Source organism: Remersonia thermophila, chromosome 5 (assembly GCF_042764415.1).
Source record: "Remersonia thermophila strain ATCC 22073 chromosome 5, whole genome shotgun sequence".
NCBI lineage: Eukaryota > Fungi > Ascomycota > Sordariomycetes > Sordariales > Chaetomiaceae > Remersonia > Remersonia thermophila.
Genome location: NC_092221.1, coordinates 1,796,238 through 1,811,431, shown reverse-complemented (window position 1 = coordinate 1,811,431; position 15,194 = coordinate 1,796,238). Strand labels below are relative to the sequence as shown.

The window sequence follows — 15,194 nt, the reverse complement described above, 5'->3', positions numbered from 1 at the left end:
TCCTCCTCGACCCCTGGCTTTCCGTCCTTTCTTCCTCCTTCCTCCAAGGCGGCCTTAAAAGAACCTCCTCCTCCTCTTCTCCTCCACCCTCTGCGCCTGCCCGGCCGCCGCCCCCGGCGCCGACTGCGCGATCCGGTTGAGCTCCTCGATCTTGCGCAGCACCAGCTCGAGCAGCTCCTTCCTCTGGATCAGATCCAGGTGCCTCCTCACCTTGGGGTCCTCCCGCGCGAACCGCTCCAGGCCGCCGGCCGCCATGTGCTCGTGCAGCTTGGCCTCGACCTCGCGCGGGAACCGGGCGTAAAAGTCGCGCAGCATCTCGACGTTGAGGAACAGGACGGCGGCGCCCGCGAGCTTGGTGGCCACCGCGTCCAGGAAGATCTCCGGGCAGTAGTAGCGGTTCTGGAGGTCCCGGCACTTGCGGGAGCGCGTGGCCTGGATGCGGAGCGAGATGATGTCGGCGCGGTCGCGGAGGAAGACGGCTTCGCGGCCTGGAAGACATGGTTTGTTAGTTATGCCGCAGGGTCGATAGGCAAAAGGAAAAAACAAAAAAACACGATGAGGGGAAAGAAGAAGAAGAAGAAGAAGAAGAAGAAGAAGAAAAAGAAGAAGAAGAAGAAGAAAAAGAAGAAGAAGAAGAAGAAAAAGAAAAAGGGGGCATACCTCGTGCGAGAAGAGCCGCGCTGAAGCCGCCGGCCCCGCTGGGATGGTCGCCCTCGATGATGATGTCTCCCCTCCGGGCCTTGTCGACAAAGCTCATGACCTCGCGAAGCTTCTTGCGGCCGCCGACGGCGCCCTCGAGGCTCTTGAGGGCGGCCTGGCACTGGTCCAGCTCCGTCTGCAAAACGCCGACGACGTGCTCGCGGCCGCGGTCCCACTCGTTGGGCTGGATGTCCGGGTCGAACTTGTACGGCTTGAGCGAGATCTCGATGCCGTCGCTCGTCGCGTACGAGCGGTCCGCGAGCACGGTGGCGGCGGCGTCGCTGATGACCTTGCGCGCCGAGGGGTGCTTGGAGAAGGACGACTTGTCGAGCAGCTTATCGACGTGGGACTGGATGGCCGAGGCCGTGACGGTGGCGGCGAGGCGGCCCACGCCGAGGCGGGTCAGGCCCGACACGGCCGTGTCGAGCTGGCGGTGCCAGTAGGGCGAGTTGGGGTCGGCCTTGGGCAGGTCGGCGATGCTGTCCGGCTCGGGCAGCGCGACCGACAGGTCCTCGACCGGGCGGTTCCAGTAGCGGGCGGCGAGCTGGTCCAGGACCTTTTGGTCCAGGGCCTCCTTGAGCAGCGACTGCAGCTGCGGCCGGCCAAAGGACGTGGCGAACTCGTGGAACTGGTGCTTGAAGTCGTCGAGGCTCGCGGCGAGGTAGGCCTCGGCGCTCATGGGCTGCTCGTTGTACTGCACCTTGAACTGGTACGTGGTCTCCTCGAGCTCGCGCTGGATCGACTCGGTCGTCTCGTGCAGCTTGGACGACATGGTCTGCTCCAGGACCTGCATGAGCTTCTTGCGCAGGTTCACGGTGCCCGTGTTGACGCCCGACTCGGGCCCGAACTCGGTCGGGTGCGAGCCAAAGTACGACTTTTCGTTCCGGGCGATGCCGGCCAGCAGGTTGCCCGTCTCCCTCCCGAAGAGGCCCCTCTGGGGCGGCAGCTTGGAGATGACGCCGACGTAGCCCAGGCGGAGCGGATACTGCCTGTCGTTCAGGATGGCGGCGCCCTTGTCGGGCTCCACCAGGTCCATCTTGGTGATGACGCCGATGGTGCGCTCGCCGCGCGGGTCCACCCGGCGGCTCGCCTGCAGGGCGGTCGAGTTGGCCAGGTCCGTGTCCGCGGCCGAGATGGCGAGGATGATGTTGGGGCCCCGGATGTACTTGTCGCACAGCTCCGAGATCTTGCGCTTCAGCTCGCGCGGCTGGTTCTCGGCCGCCACCTGGATGTAGCCCGGGAGGTCGATGAGCGAGAGGTCGGGTATCCGGGGGGAGTGGATGGTGAGGCGGATGGGGTCGTCGGTGACGCACAGCGACTCGGGGACGGACTGGTTGAGCTCCGTCAGGGTCTTTTGGATCAGCGTGAAGTCGGTGACCTTGTGGAGGCCGAGGTCCGGGAACTCGCCGTAGTCGACGCGGGCGTCGGGGTCGTTGACGAGGGTGAGCTCGATGGGGCGGCGGGTGATCATGTTGCTCCCCTTGGGCAGGAACTCGTGGCCGACGATGGCCTCGAGCACCGAGCTCTTGCCCGAGGACTGCGAGCCGATGACGACGATGGACGGCAGCGCCACCGTGCTGGTCTGGCCGACCTTCTGCAGGAGGTTGCGGATCTCGATCATGCGCTTGGTCACGTACATCATGTGGTCGTCCTTGAGAGCCTCCTCGGGGCTTCGGTCGTCCTCGTCGGCCTGGTCGTACCCGTAGGCGGCGGCCGAGGCGCCCGCCACGGCGGCGGCGCCGGGGCCGGCCCTGCTCTGCTTGGGAGGCTCCGGGCCGGCCCCTGGCCCTCCCTCGCCGCCGGGCCCTTCGCCCCCGAGGCCCTCTCCGCGCATGATCTTGTCCAGCCACTCGGGCATCTCAAACTTTTCCTTGGTGTTCTCCCATCCCCGCTTCGTCTGCTCGGCGACGTCGGCGGCGCCGTCCCAGAGGTTCGAGGCGGCGGTGGTGACGGAGCCCACGATGCTGCCGTAGAGCTCCTGGGCCGAGTTGCCCACCTCTGGAGTTCCCGGGCGGTTAGCCGAGCGTCTCGTCCACGCGTGGGCTGCGAGGCGGTGTCCCTTACTGATGGCTTGGTACTGGATCCAGCCGACGGCCCCGATCATCATGCCGCCGAAGAGGGCGGGGATGCGGATGAACTTGACGGCCAGCTTGGGCAGCAGGCGGGCAAAGGAGGCATTGCGGACGATGACGGCGTTGTGGTAGGCGTTGGCGGGGAACTGCAGGGAGCGGCGGAAGGCGGGCAGGGCGGGATCGGCGAGCTGGATGCCCCCGGTCGGGAGGCGGTGGAAGTGCCGGACGGCGCGGAGGGGAACGCGACGGGCGGCGGGCGCCAGGGCCCCGACGGCTCGGAGCTGGGCGCTCATGGTGATGCAGGGGATCTGCGAGGGCCTAAGACGTCATGCGGCGGACATTCGAAGCTTTTGCTGATCTGAGGAACGGGGGTGGGCGGTTGATCTGTCTCAGCCGAGGAGCATGTGCCTTGCGCGGGCGTTGCTTGTTGGACGATGTCCTCCCCAAGACCATGGATCGTGTTGATGCCCCATTTGAATTTCCATGTGCAGGAGCCCCACCAAGGCTAGCGTACGTACGTCGGGTGTAGGTAAGGTACGTAACATTCCGAAAGCCACCGACTGGCGGGTTCTTGCCAGGGACCGACCTGAGCCCAGGGATGGAAGGAAAGGTACGGTAACGAAGTTACCTTACTCTTTGGTGGTGTGCTTTTACACTACCTTAGGTACCTGCCTGCCCAGGTAAGGTACGGTGTAGTTAGGTACTTACACAGTCGGTACGTGGCTTAGGGACCCTCTCGTCGCGAACATTCAAAAAAAAAAGAAAGACCAAAAAAGAAAAAAAAAAAAAAACAGCAAGAACAATACAAAATCCAACATGCAGAGCAAATCACCCTCTTCGTCAGTCATCTTTTTTTTTTTTCAAAAGGTACCTAGGGAGGTTAGAGGGTGAGCAGAGGATTCCTCGGTTCTGATCTTCCATCTATACGTACCAAAGGTCGGTAGGTAATATCAGGTATTAGTTACCTGACTTGATACACGTTACCACGCCGGGCAGGAACATGACGTTACGCAGCACCGAGGGACGAGACGAGAGGGGAAAGTGGAGCAGACGGCGGGTTGAAGAGCCAGGATGGTGAGTTCGGTATTCACTATTACTGTTATCTACGGACTATGTACACAGTAACCACCTGAGTTAGACTACACTTGAAAGCGTTGGTGTCCTGACGTGGGACCTATCGATAGTTCAACGAGATATACTAGGTGTGTATCCCTAAGGCCTGGGGTTGGTCTCTCTCGCGCACGCAATCACCAAATGGAAACGCCCATGCGGGAGATTTCCATGCCTTGCAGCGGGCAACGCCGCTGGCCCACCCCCCGTTCCCATCTGCAGAGTCCCCGCTTAGGCTTAGACAAGTGACCCAGATGCATCCATCCAGCGCCAATCCAGCGTCCTCCCCTGATGCAGCTTTCCAAGGGTCAATGAGCTGTTGCAGAAAGGAACGGAAAAAGAGACATCGCCTATTGCTTCGTGCTGAGAGTCATGTCTGAAGCCTCTCGGGTCCTGCAGGATCCATTGGAACCTTTTGTCAAGAAAAGACCGCACCGTTGAAAGTGGCCCGTTCTGGTAAATTAAGGTCGTCGTCGAGCCGAGTCCCGCCATCGGACTGGTCGATTTCGTCAGAGCCCATCGCCGGGAACCGCCTGCCGGCGGAACCACATGAACCTTGACGGACCTGGGTGACTCGGGCTCCCGGTCTCGCTCTCTCCTCCATACACAGTACACGGCCAACAAACTCGCTGTGTAAAAGAGGCAAAACACACCCACTACAACAACGCCAACACCAATAACAAGAACAACAACAACAACAAGAACAATCAACCATCAACACAAAACAAACACTCCTCCCTCCCCCCTCCCTTTTTTTTTTTTGAACCCTCCGTCCACGCCGTTACTGCCGTTTGCCACCCCGCGCGCTCTTTGGACCACAATCGCTCGCATCCTCTCGAATCCCTTTTCCCCGCTGACCGACGACACGGCACATCGGACGAGCCAGCAACCAAGCACAACGCACGCTATCCATCACCACCCGCCGCGGTCTGCCCTGTTTCGGGCATCCCCCCTCGCGCCATGTGCCGGTTTCTGGTAAGACGGCTGCGACGACAAATGCCTGTGAAAACGAGAAGAAGCCCGCTGATCCTCCCCTCTTGAACAGGTGTACAAGGGCAGCGACGAGATCCTGCTCTCAAAGCTCGTTCTCGAACCCGCGCACTCGATCCTCCGCCAGTCGTTTGACTCACGCCTCCGGCTGGTGCGTTCCCCGGCCCAACCCCTCTCCTCCTCCTCCTCCTCCTCCTCCTCCTCCCCCGCCGCTGGCACCGTTGCCGGCACCGTCGCTGACGCTCGTTGATCTCGCAGGACACCCGCCGCGGACAGAACAATGCCGACGGATTCGGCATCGGCTTCTACACCGATCCTAAGCTGGGCGCCGCCCCCTGCCTCTTCACCTCCACAACCCCCGCCTGGAACTGCGTCAACCTGCACCGCCTGGCCTCCAAAACGGCGTCGCGCCTGATCTTTGCCCACGTCCGCGCCACCACCGAGGGCTCCCTCAGCGAGGACAACTGCCACCCCTTTTGCCACGGCAGCCTGATGTGGATGCACAACGGCGGCATTGGCGGCTGGAAGCAGATCAAGAGGAGGCTCGGCGAGCGTCTCGCCGACAAGTGGTACCTGGGCGTCGTCGGCGGCACCGACAGCGAGTGGGCGTTTGCCCTGTTCCTCGACACCCTGGAGCGCATGGGCCACGATCCGAGCTCGCAGCCCGAAAACGGCTTTGGCCCGACCGTGCTGCGGAAGGCCATGCTCAAGACCATTGCCCAGATCAACGAGCTGATCGACAACATCCCCGAGAGCGTCATCCACAGCGACAACGTTGACACCAGGAGCCTCCTCAACTTCTGCGTCACCGACGGCCACAGCATCATCTGCACCCGCTACGTCGGCAGCTCCACCGACGAGGCCGCCAGCCTCTACTACTCGTCGGGGACCTTGTGGGAGACGAAGGCGCCGGCGCCGGGCAGCCAGGACTACCAGATGGAGAGAAGCGACAAGGGAGCCGACGTCGTGTTGGTGGCGAGCGAGCCCCTGAGCTTCGAACGAGGTAGGAAGGGTCCCTAGGGAGGCCCCAGGGGAAAAGGGGGGTAGAAGGGGTGTGTGAGAGCCAGCGCTAACGCCTGCGACAGAGAATTGGATCAACGTTCCAACCAACTCGATCCTTACCATCCACAACCAGACGGTCATGGTGCACCCGATCATGGACCGGTACTACGACCGCAATCCACGCCACCGCCGCTCGACCGCTTTCGTGCGAACCAAGGGCCTCTCGGCCAACGAGAAGGGCTCTTCGAGAGCGATCACGCCCTGCGGTCTCCCGCCATCCCTCCCATCCGCCCCTTCTTGCCTGCCGCAGCACCTGGACGATCACCACGCCGAGCCATCCCGGCCTCGCATCCGCGGCCCCACCATTCCCGTTCTCGCCAGCAGCAGCAGCAGCAGCAGCAGCAGCAGCAGCAGTAGCAGCGCGCCGCGCTCCCGGACCCCGCTCGCTCAGGCCGAGACGCTCGTTCCGGATCCGCCAGCCGCCCTGCAAGTCCCGGCCTCGGACGTTCGGGAGCTGACGCCGCCGCCAGTCATCCGGCCCGTGAACCAGCAGCAGCCGGCGCAGCGCAACATCAAGAAGAAGCGGGCGTCGGTCACCGCGCTGGATGCGGCGGCAGCGGCGGCGGCGGCGGCCCACGGCGGCGCGGGGCAGCACTTCTTCGACACGAGCCCCATCACGCCCGAGCCGCCCCGCGCTTCGTTTGGGGATCCCCACAAGATCGCCCAATTGTTTCCCGAGCTGGCGTAGCGGGGAGGCAGAGCGGACGGGGCAGCGCCATGGGTTGTGTTGTATGGCATACTCTTTTTCTTTCCTTCGTCTCTTTTTTTTGGTCGGAACGCATTGTACAGTTTGGCGTTGGGCGTCGTTGCGTAGGTCGATCCGGCATTTCCGTTGCCGTGCAAGGTTGCGAACAGGGAATAGAGCAAGCGGGCACGTGTCCGTTAATTCTATCGAATAGATTCACTGAAGGTTTCTTGGGCTTACGATTCAGATGGTTTGATGAGAGGGTGTTGTTGTCCATTCGTACGCAATTCCAACGACCGCATCCCCGGAACATCAGCTCCCTGGCCTGTCTTGCCTTTCCCTTGATCGTGCAGCCGCTTATGTGGAGGTTCCTGCTGTCACTTTGTTTAGGTTTCATGCTGTTCCGTTGTTTGGGTTTGTTTCCCCCGCCGTGTAGCCAACCGTCCGTCATTCAGTGCAGTGCCCGCCAGCTCGAGCTTTGGAGCCTGACAATGGCGTACCGTCCTTCCGGGACAAAGCACCGAGTTTGACCGTTGCGAAACCACCCAAGAAACAGCAGCATTGCCCGTCGAGACAACCTCGAGCATCATACAACGCCAACTCGGTCTTCGCGACGGGCAGCGGGAGGCCAAGGTCCGGCGGGGAGCTCACGGCGGTCAGGGACAGGACGGGCTTTCGGGGCGCGAGGAGTGCTGCGAGGAAGTGCAAGGGGCAGGAGAGCATGGCGCCGGAGCCGAAACCGGCTCATGGCCAAGAGCCATCTCATCTTGGACGCGCATTGGAGGGTTCATTTTTTGGATCGCACGGGCAAGCGGCCTTCGCGGCCGGTTCTGGAGGTTGGGGCGGAGAAGGCGTTGGCAAGCGTGTGCTGGGACGAGGAGGCGTTGGTGGAGCAAAGGGGCCTGTTGGGGCGGACGAAGCCCGGGAGCGAGGAGGGGGCATGCTGCGGCAACGGGGAGAGCTCGGGGCTGGGGTGGTAGGGCGGCGCGTGTGGAGGAGCAAGACGGCCGGGGAGCGCTTCGCAGGCCCTCGGATGCGGACCTCTGCAAGATCCAAGGGCCAGGGTGGTTCTTCAGGACAATATTTACCGCCGCTTGCTGAGCCGATCGTATAATGTGCCCTCCTGTGAGCCTTGCTCAAGACGCTGCATAGGGAGCCACAGCGCGAGGCATGACCCGAGTTTCGGGGAGGCATAGAGTCTTGCTTGGGCAATCTCTTTGTTGGAGGACATGGATGATGAACGGATCCAAACGATGCGCTCCGATCCGATGTTGGCACAGATGGCATATTACGGTAATGAATACGGTCAAGCCCCCCCACGGACCCAACAAGCTCCCCAATCTACCAGCATCTCGATCCAACAGAAAAGAACGCCCATGGTTTGTTGGTATATACGGCAGGATGTACAGGAGATCGACGGCCGCTCGTTCCACGTCACCCATCTCGACACGTCTGCACCGTCACCTCCCACCGCAAACTCCCTCCCCTTCCATAGCCCTCCCCAAGCCGGTTCTGCACGAGCCTGGCCAGCCGGCTGCGCAGCTGGCTGAGCGCTCCGTCATCGATATCGTTGCCTGCACCTCCGCCGATGGCGCCGCCACCCCCGCCAGGGCTGATGCCGCTGCTGGTGCTGCGCCCGTCGCCGGCGATCGCGCTGCCGTCCCGCCCCCGCGGCGAAGCCAGCCGCACCTTGAGGTTCGCCATGGCCAGCCCGTAGTGCACCTGCCAGAACTGGGCATCTTCCACCTTGGCGATCTGGGGCTCTGCCTCGATTTCGCGGAGGACCGAGGAGACGGTGTGGAGGGCGTAGACCCGCGGCGGGAGCTTTTGGAGCTGGCTGCCGGCGGAGCCCTTGCTGTTCGTTGCGGGCTCCCCGCCTTTCCTAGGAGCCAGCGCGCCGGCGGCAGATGACGAGGGGGCGGTGACCGACGGCCGAGGGCTGTAGCTCATGAGCAGCATCAACCCCTGGGCCACCGCCAGCCTCGCACCGAGGGTAAACATGCTCAGCGCGATGGTGCCGCAGACGAGGCGGTCGAGCCAGACAAAGTGGGGCACGCTGACGAGCGGGAGCAGCAAGAGCAAAAAGGAGAAGCAGAGCGTCAGGAAGTGGAACGGGTTGGCGAGCAGGCCGCTTCCGGGGAGGAACCGCAGGGGCACGCGCGTCATGATTTGCCGGATCCGCCCGTGGTTGCGCAGGCCGTAGGCGCTCACCAGCGTGCTCACCACGGCGGCGAGGCTGGCCAGGTCGACGGTGCCCGGGGTAACGTAGCGCGCCCCGTGGCCGTGGCCGTGCGAATGGCCGTGGCCGTGGCCGTGGCCGTCGTGGTGGTTGTGGGTTGTCGAGGCGGACGCCGCCGCGGCGGGGTCGACGTGGGGCTGGTGGGCGCCGTGCTCGCCGACGGACTCGAGAAAGTGCTTGAGGTTGTGCGAGATGAGGTCGAAGCCGCCAAAGACCAGGAAGACGGACATGGCGAAGCCGGCGAGGACCTCGGCGCGCTGCAAGCCGAAGGGGTGGCGGATGGTGGAGCGGCGCCAGACCTCAAAGTTGCCCAGCACGTCGACGGCGAGGGACACGGCGGCGGAGCCGACGTCGAAGAAGACGAGGTGCGAGAGCGCCGTCATGGCCAGCGATCCTTCGGCGCTGAAGAACACGTACATGGCGACGGCCGCGTGGCAGCAGCACCACCAGAGCCGCGCCCGCTGCTCGCGCTGCATGCTGCCCCAAGCCTCCTTCAAGGTGGGTATGGGCAGGGACGCGGGAAGCACGGGGGGTGGCCGCGGCGGCGGCTCCTGGAAGATTTGGTGTTGCGCGCTGATCGAGCTGTGCTTGTAGCGATGTCCTCGCCGTTGGCCGAGAGTCTGTCGCAGATCACGGGGTCAGCGGGGATATCCTACGCCCAGGGATGCCGCCGTCCAGGGCTTGGGCCAACGAACCGGTTTCACCGGGGCCGTGGAGATGTACTGGGTCTGGAAGTTGAAGGGGTTCTTGGGCGCCGGGGAGCCGGAGCTGCCGCCGGCGTCGGCGACGCCATCCTCGGATGCCATGATGGACGCGGATGCGGTGGTCGGCGGTCTCAAGGTTGTTGAGCGGTGCGGGTGGAGGAAGTCGGCCGAGGTGCCTTGCCGAGATGTTGGCAGGACGCGAAGGCGGTCTGACGGTGGCGGCTCTTGATCTGGACGATCGTGGTCGTGGCAGGTGACGTTGAACTGGAACGGGGAGTCGCCGTTGTGCTTGTCTCGTCCGACAAAGGACGGGTTGGACGACGTCCTGGGGGGTTCGGAGGGCTGGCGGAGGGATGCCATGGGCCTCCGCTGGTTGCGATGGGCGGGGAACCGGATGCCCGGGGGAACGGCAACGGGGGGGAGCGGACGTCGTGGCTCTTGGACCCCTGCGCGGGAGTGGGTTTGGTGGTTGATTGAGAGGTTGCGCGATTGCTGATAGCGATGCCAAGAGCCGATGTTGAACTTCCAAGGGGGAGAAAGGAAGCGGGTAACTTGACTGTTTTGATGTTAGCGCCGTTCAGCCCGTGGCACCAAAGGGAAGGTCGCACTGTGTTTGGGGCTTGGACAATAGGGAGTGCAGCGTGCTGTATTAACCAGTGTACTAGCAGTACAGTAATGTCATTGTATGGTACGTACCTTACTCTATTAGTATATCCGGGTTTCTCTCCTCAGGCAGACATCCATGCTGGATCGTCAGGATGCGTAGGTGTTCATGATGAATGCCTTTCTATGTATGCAGTATGCAGTATACCCAGGTCCCCTACACCGCCGTGCTCACTCCTGACACATACTATAGGCCCCAAGCGTGTTGGCCTGGTCATGAGTTGCAGTGTGTTGAAGGGCCAAGCGACTGCCCGGGCGGTCGGTGGAGTGGGGCTCTACAAGGACACAGAACAGAGTGCTACTACCACAGTACGCAGTACGCAGTACCACAGTACATAGTACATGCATTGGACAGGGGGGGGGGGGGAGGGGGCCGTCGGGATCCGTTCCGCAGAGACCCACTCCTGGTCGACATCCCATCTCCATGCAGGCATGTGGTCTTGGTTTCGTCGTCGATTCTGCGGCTGCAACCAACACGCAGAGGGACGCCGTCTACGCCATTCCCTCCGGCCAAACACCCCACGATACGAAATTCTCGCGGTAGCCAGGAGACCGACGAGCCCTCCATCGACAATGGCAGGCCCCGAGTGACGGAGCAGAACCCGCCGCATCTCCCCACCTTCTCACACATCGGATTCCCCTGCGTACTGCGTACGCAGTACGGTTGGCCGCGGGAGCCAGGGCCTGAACGGGCTCGTGCCAAGGTGTTTGACTCAGGCGCTTGACTCAGGGATCCTTCTCGATCTGATCCCAGCTTGTTCATCCGAAACATGTCCGGCATGGACCAGCCTACGTCACCAGCAGGAGCCGCCTCCCGCCCGCCGGCAGCAACCCGGAAGCGGAGCTCCTCTGGAGCCGGCCTGCTGTCCAAACTGCCCTTCATGCGCTCCAACGGCGAACTTCGGCCTCGGTCCCGCCGCAACACCCTCGAGAACGACCCCGCCGCCGCTTCTTCCACGCCGTCGCTGCCCGTGCCTTCTTTCATCACCATCCCTGCCGACGCACCCTCGCGCCACGCCCCTGCCGCCGCGACTGCGCCGCAGCCGCAGCCGCAGCCGAACCTTGTTCAGCAGCAAGTCCATCAAGCGCTGCAGGCGGCCCAACACAAGACACGACGGCGGAGGGGATCCTTGAGGAAGGTCGCCCTGCTTGGCCGCGGCATCCAGCGCGAGCGACGCGAGGGCCGGCCCTTGACCATCGACACTACGCTGGACGTGGATTTTCACAAGCCGCCCATCGAGATCGTCACCAGCACGCCAAAATCCCCGGCCCGCAACGACGCGGCCATGTCGAGCTCGGCCTTCGACGGCAGGGCCGGCCGCCTGCCTTCCTCCGGGCCCGGGCCCTCACGTCCCGTGGCCGACGGGTACGCAACGCCGAGACGCGACCCCGATGCGACGCCCGCCGCCTCCTTCCCCCCCGTCCCCACGAACCTGACCAGCTACCCGCGCCGCCCCATCGACACGAGGCCGGCCATCCACTACAGCACCACCGACGACGAAGATGCCCTGCACATGGCCCGATCCGTCCCGTCGTCCGGGCCGATCCCGCGCACGACGCCCCCCTCCCTCTCTCTCTCCTCCTCCCCCGCTGCGAGCCTTTTGCGCCCAGACCGCGCCTCCCTGTCCTCCGGCTCCGAGTCCTACACCGCCCTCTCGTCCCTCCAACGCCGGCGGAGCACGACCCAGCGGGCCAAATCCCCGCTGGCCCTGACCTCGATCACGACGTCGCTTCCCCAGGGGGCGGACGCCGAATGGGACTACTCGGAAACGGAATGGTGGGGATGGATCATCCTGATTGTGACGTGGACCGTGTTTGTGATTGGAATGGGGTCCTGTCTTGGGGTATGGAGCTGGGCCTGGGACGTGGGCACCACCCCCTATGCTCCGCCCGAGCTGGAGGACGATCCGACATTGCCGATTGTCGGATACTACCCGGCCTTGATGATCTTGACGGGCGTCATGGCCTGGGTGTGGGTTGTCGTGGCGTGGGTAGGGATGAAATACTTTCGGCATGCTCAAGTGAGCGGCGATTGAAAGGAAAAAGCGGAAGCGAGAGGGCCTGCTTGGGAGGAAGGGCGAGGCGGAGCGGTTCGCGTGTCATTTGTTACGCGTTGTTGTTGTTGTTGTTGTTATGTGTGTGTTCAGATATACCCAAGGTCATGATGTCTTAAACAGCGTTTCGGTGTGTTTTGCACATACTAATATACTGCGTAGATATGGCATAATGGAAAAGGAGCGGGACGGGGGGTTGGTGTAGCGGAGACGATCTTGCAGAAAGGCCGTTTTGTGGGTGCTACCTGTGATATCCTGGTTGGCTCAGCATTCTACAATCAGAGCACCTGTAACGCTCGAGACAGGGGTTGATGCCGTCTTGATCATGACTCGACTGCTTTCCATAACCTACCGTCTACTTGCTGTGTACAGCAAAGGCGTGTCTCGGCAGTGGCGGTATCATCAATCATATCGTCTCCAGCGGAAGCCGGCCTGTCCGAGACACCCAACAGGCGGTCACTACCTAATACTGCGTACACAGTACTGTACGCAGCGTAGTAGGCCTACGTTGCTTGCGGCTCTATCCCCCGACCCCACCAAGCAGCCTTGACGGATGTGGCTTTTTCATCCTCTCATCTCAAAGACATGCTGCCCGACAAACCCACCTCCCCCCCCTTCTTCCCGCGCGCGAGGTAAGCTGGGAACGCCAAGATGTGGTTGGGAATGTTTCACCAGGTATTAGAGCCCAGAACGCCGCTCAACGAGCTGCCGATCCAAGCGCGCGTGTGTGCGTGAGCCGACGCCGTGGGCACCTCAAGCTAGCGAAACCCCAATAGCTTCCAGCTCACTTCACAGACGATGAAGAGACTGCGTATACCGCACAGGATGCGGTTTCGAGAGAACCCCATGTTGTACAAAGGGAAAGGGAGAAGAGGTGTGATACGGTGCGTTGGCCTGTCGAACCTCGCTGCATCCGCTCCTTTCCCCGTGCGGAAACACAGCATGAACCCGTTCCAAAACGGACGAATGGAGCAAGGGAATGCGGGAAACCTTCTCCGATGAGGAGCTGCAGGCGAAGCAACATACTCCTATAGTATATCGGGGGGGAAGGGGGGGGGGGGGGTGCAGAGCACTCTGGGAAATGTCCGTGAGAAGCAAGGCTGGACCCAAGCAAGGGTCATGCTTTCGCCTGGACAACTTTGGGTTGAGGCCTTGTCATCACGGTGTGATTTGGGTTCGCTGAGGGACGAGAGTCCCAACTGGATAGACCCGGGCTATTACACATCAGATTGCTGCAGGCTTGCGACTTCGGACGGACGACACGACGGTGTTGGACAAGAATGCAGAACCCCCTGAGGTTGGCCGGCGGTGGGGACGTCTAAGCGCCCGTTTCGCTCGGCGGCCTTGAACTACACAGTAGATGCGCCTTGTGTGTTTGTCTACGGAGGCGTTCTGTCCTGTCATTTGTTTGTTTGTTCATGTTTGCATGGCGCACCTAGTGCCTACGAACGCTCCGGTACAGGTCATCCCTACTTGCTGGATGGGCCTATAGTATGCACACGTTCGATTCGCATTGGTGGGCAAAACGTTTCTGCGCAGTTGGCGTTGCTGTTGTTGTTGTTGTTGTTGTTGTTGGCGTGGGCGTTGGCGTTGGCCTGGCTGGGCTGTACACACCGTATCCCCTTGGCCTTGTTCCAGCCTCGAACGATGCCCCACGCGTGCTGTGCTGGAACAAAAACAAACCCCATCGCCAGCTCAATGAAAAGTTGTCCAGACGGGCCGGGCCAGCTGAGTTGTGGGACACGGAAGGGATCTGCACATGGAGTGGCGAGATGGAACGAAGGTCGCGCGGCGTCGCGCGGCGTCGCCGGTGGCGGCGTTGGCGTTGGGCCACCAGCCCAGCAAGGCTTGCCCGAACGACCCCCTGGCCAGTCTGTCCTCCGGGGGTTACGTCATAGCACTCCGCCCAAGACGAGAAGATGGTTTGAAAGTAATCGAGGGCTGAAAGGATGAAACCTTGAGCAGCGTGGCTGGTGGACATGTCTGGCGTCTGGCGGTGAACCTTGGGGGGCTTGTGTATCTGTCTGCCATACTGTGTACGTTTGGATTACCATGCCTACCTTACTATTAGCTCGAAAAAAGCTGGGTGGAGGGCTGGGATGTACATTCGGCAGTTCGGGCTTGTGTGTCGGGGGGGGGAAGGGAGGGGGGGTCGCGTGGGTCATCAGTGCGGAGAGCGAATCCGTCGATCGCCACTATAGTACACAACTCTGTTTTGTCCGATGAACCTCTTTGGGGACATCGAGGAGCCGGGTCCGCTGCAGACAGCAAAAGCGATCACCAAAAACTACCCGGAAAACTCTTCATCTTGTCGGCATCACAACGTAGGATCGAAATGTTGGCAGCGTTCTCGGACACCGAGCGCGGGAGCTGCTGGTGGCTTATAGTACTGCGTATGTGTCTGGTCTGCGATGCCGCGCAGAGCCAAGAAAAGACAGCCACACGACCGCCGGGATATCCCCTAGGCGTTTCACGAGCGGGCGAAGTTCCGTGGATTCTGGCATTGTTCCATAAGTGGCGGATGAACTGATATGTGGGGAGGGGGAAGGGGGGGGGGGTGGGGGGCCGTCTCCGAGTCGTGAAGACTCAAGACCCAAGAGAAACACAGCCCAAATGACTCCCTGGGAACTGGGAGGGATCATCCTCCCGGACCCTCTGGCGTCTGGCCATCAAGGTTGTCAACCACCCTCAATCAGCAAGCCATCATTCGACGGCGCCAGAGACCTGGATCAAACGGCGTTGCACAACATCAGCGTCGTGGGCGTCAACGTTAGCGAACCAGTGTCTCAGCACCCCCACTCGGTAGCCCGCACCTATAGTAGTGACCCGCGGCCGGGTTGTGGAGAGAGTAGGCCCTCGATCCCGCCGCTGCATTGATGAATTTGTCATTGTCAATTTTTGTCCGGTGGGCAGGCC

At 62.0% G+C, this 15,194-nt stretch overlaps 4 protein-coding genes across 4 annotated transcripts; 2 read left to right on the top strand and 2 right to left on the bottom strand.

Annotated features, from left to right (window-relative positions):
* Nucleotides 1-54: 54 nt before the first annotated feature.
* On the bottom strand, nt 55-3,064 carry VTJ83DRAFT_5711 (uncharacterized protein; the record flags this gene model as incomplete). The annotated part of the gene is made up of 3 exons (XM_071012342.1): nt 55-488; nt 661-2,697; nt 2,764-3,064. 3 exons carry the CDS (start codon nt 3,062-3,064, stop codon nt 55-57), a joined length of 2,772 nt encoding a protein of 923 aa, XP_070865086.1.
* Nucleotides 3,065-4,841: 1,777 nt separating this feature from the next.
* VTJ83DRAFT_5710 (uncharacterized protein) lies at nt 4,842-6,621 on the top strand (the record flags this gene model as incomplete). Its single annotated transcript, XM_071012341.1, has 4 exons — nt 4,842-4,856; nt 4,927-5,022; nt 5,130-5,874; nt 5,957-6,621. 4 exons carry the CDS (start codon nt 4,842-4,844, stop codon nt 6,619-6,621), a joined length of 1,521 nt encoding a protein of 506 aa, XP_070865085.1.
* Nucleotides 6,622-8,052: 1,431 nt separating this feature from the next.
* VTJ83DRAFT_5709 (uncharacterized protein) lies at nt 8,053-9,921 on the bottom strand (the record flags this gene model as incomplete). Its single annotated transcript, XM_071012339.1, has 2 exons — nt 8,053-9,477; nt 9,553-9,921. The coding sequence occupies 2 exons, from the start codon at nt 9,919-9,921 to the stop codon at nt 8,053-8,055; spliced, it is 1,794 nt and encodes a 597-aa protein (XP_070865084.1).
* Nucleotides 9,922-10,994: 1,073 nt separating this feature from the next.
* On the top strand, nt 10,995-12,260 carry VTJ83DRAFT_5708 (uncharacterized protein; the record flags this gene model as incomplete). The annotated part of the gene is made up of 1 exon (XM_071012338.1): nt 10,995-12,260. The coding sequence occupies one exon, from the start codon at nt 10,995-10,997 to the stop codon at nt 12,258-12,260; it is 1,266 nt and encodes a 421-aa protein (XP_070865083.1).
* Between the last annotated feature and the right edge of the window lie 2,934 nt (nt 12,261-15,194).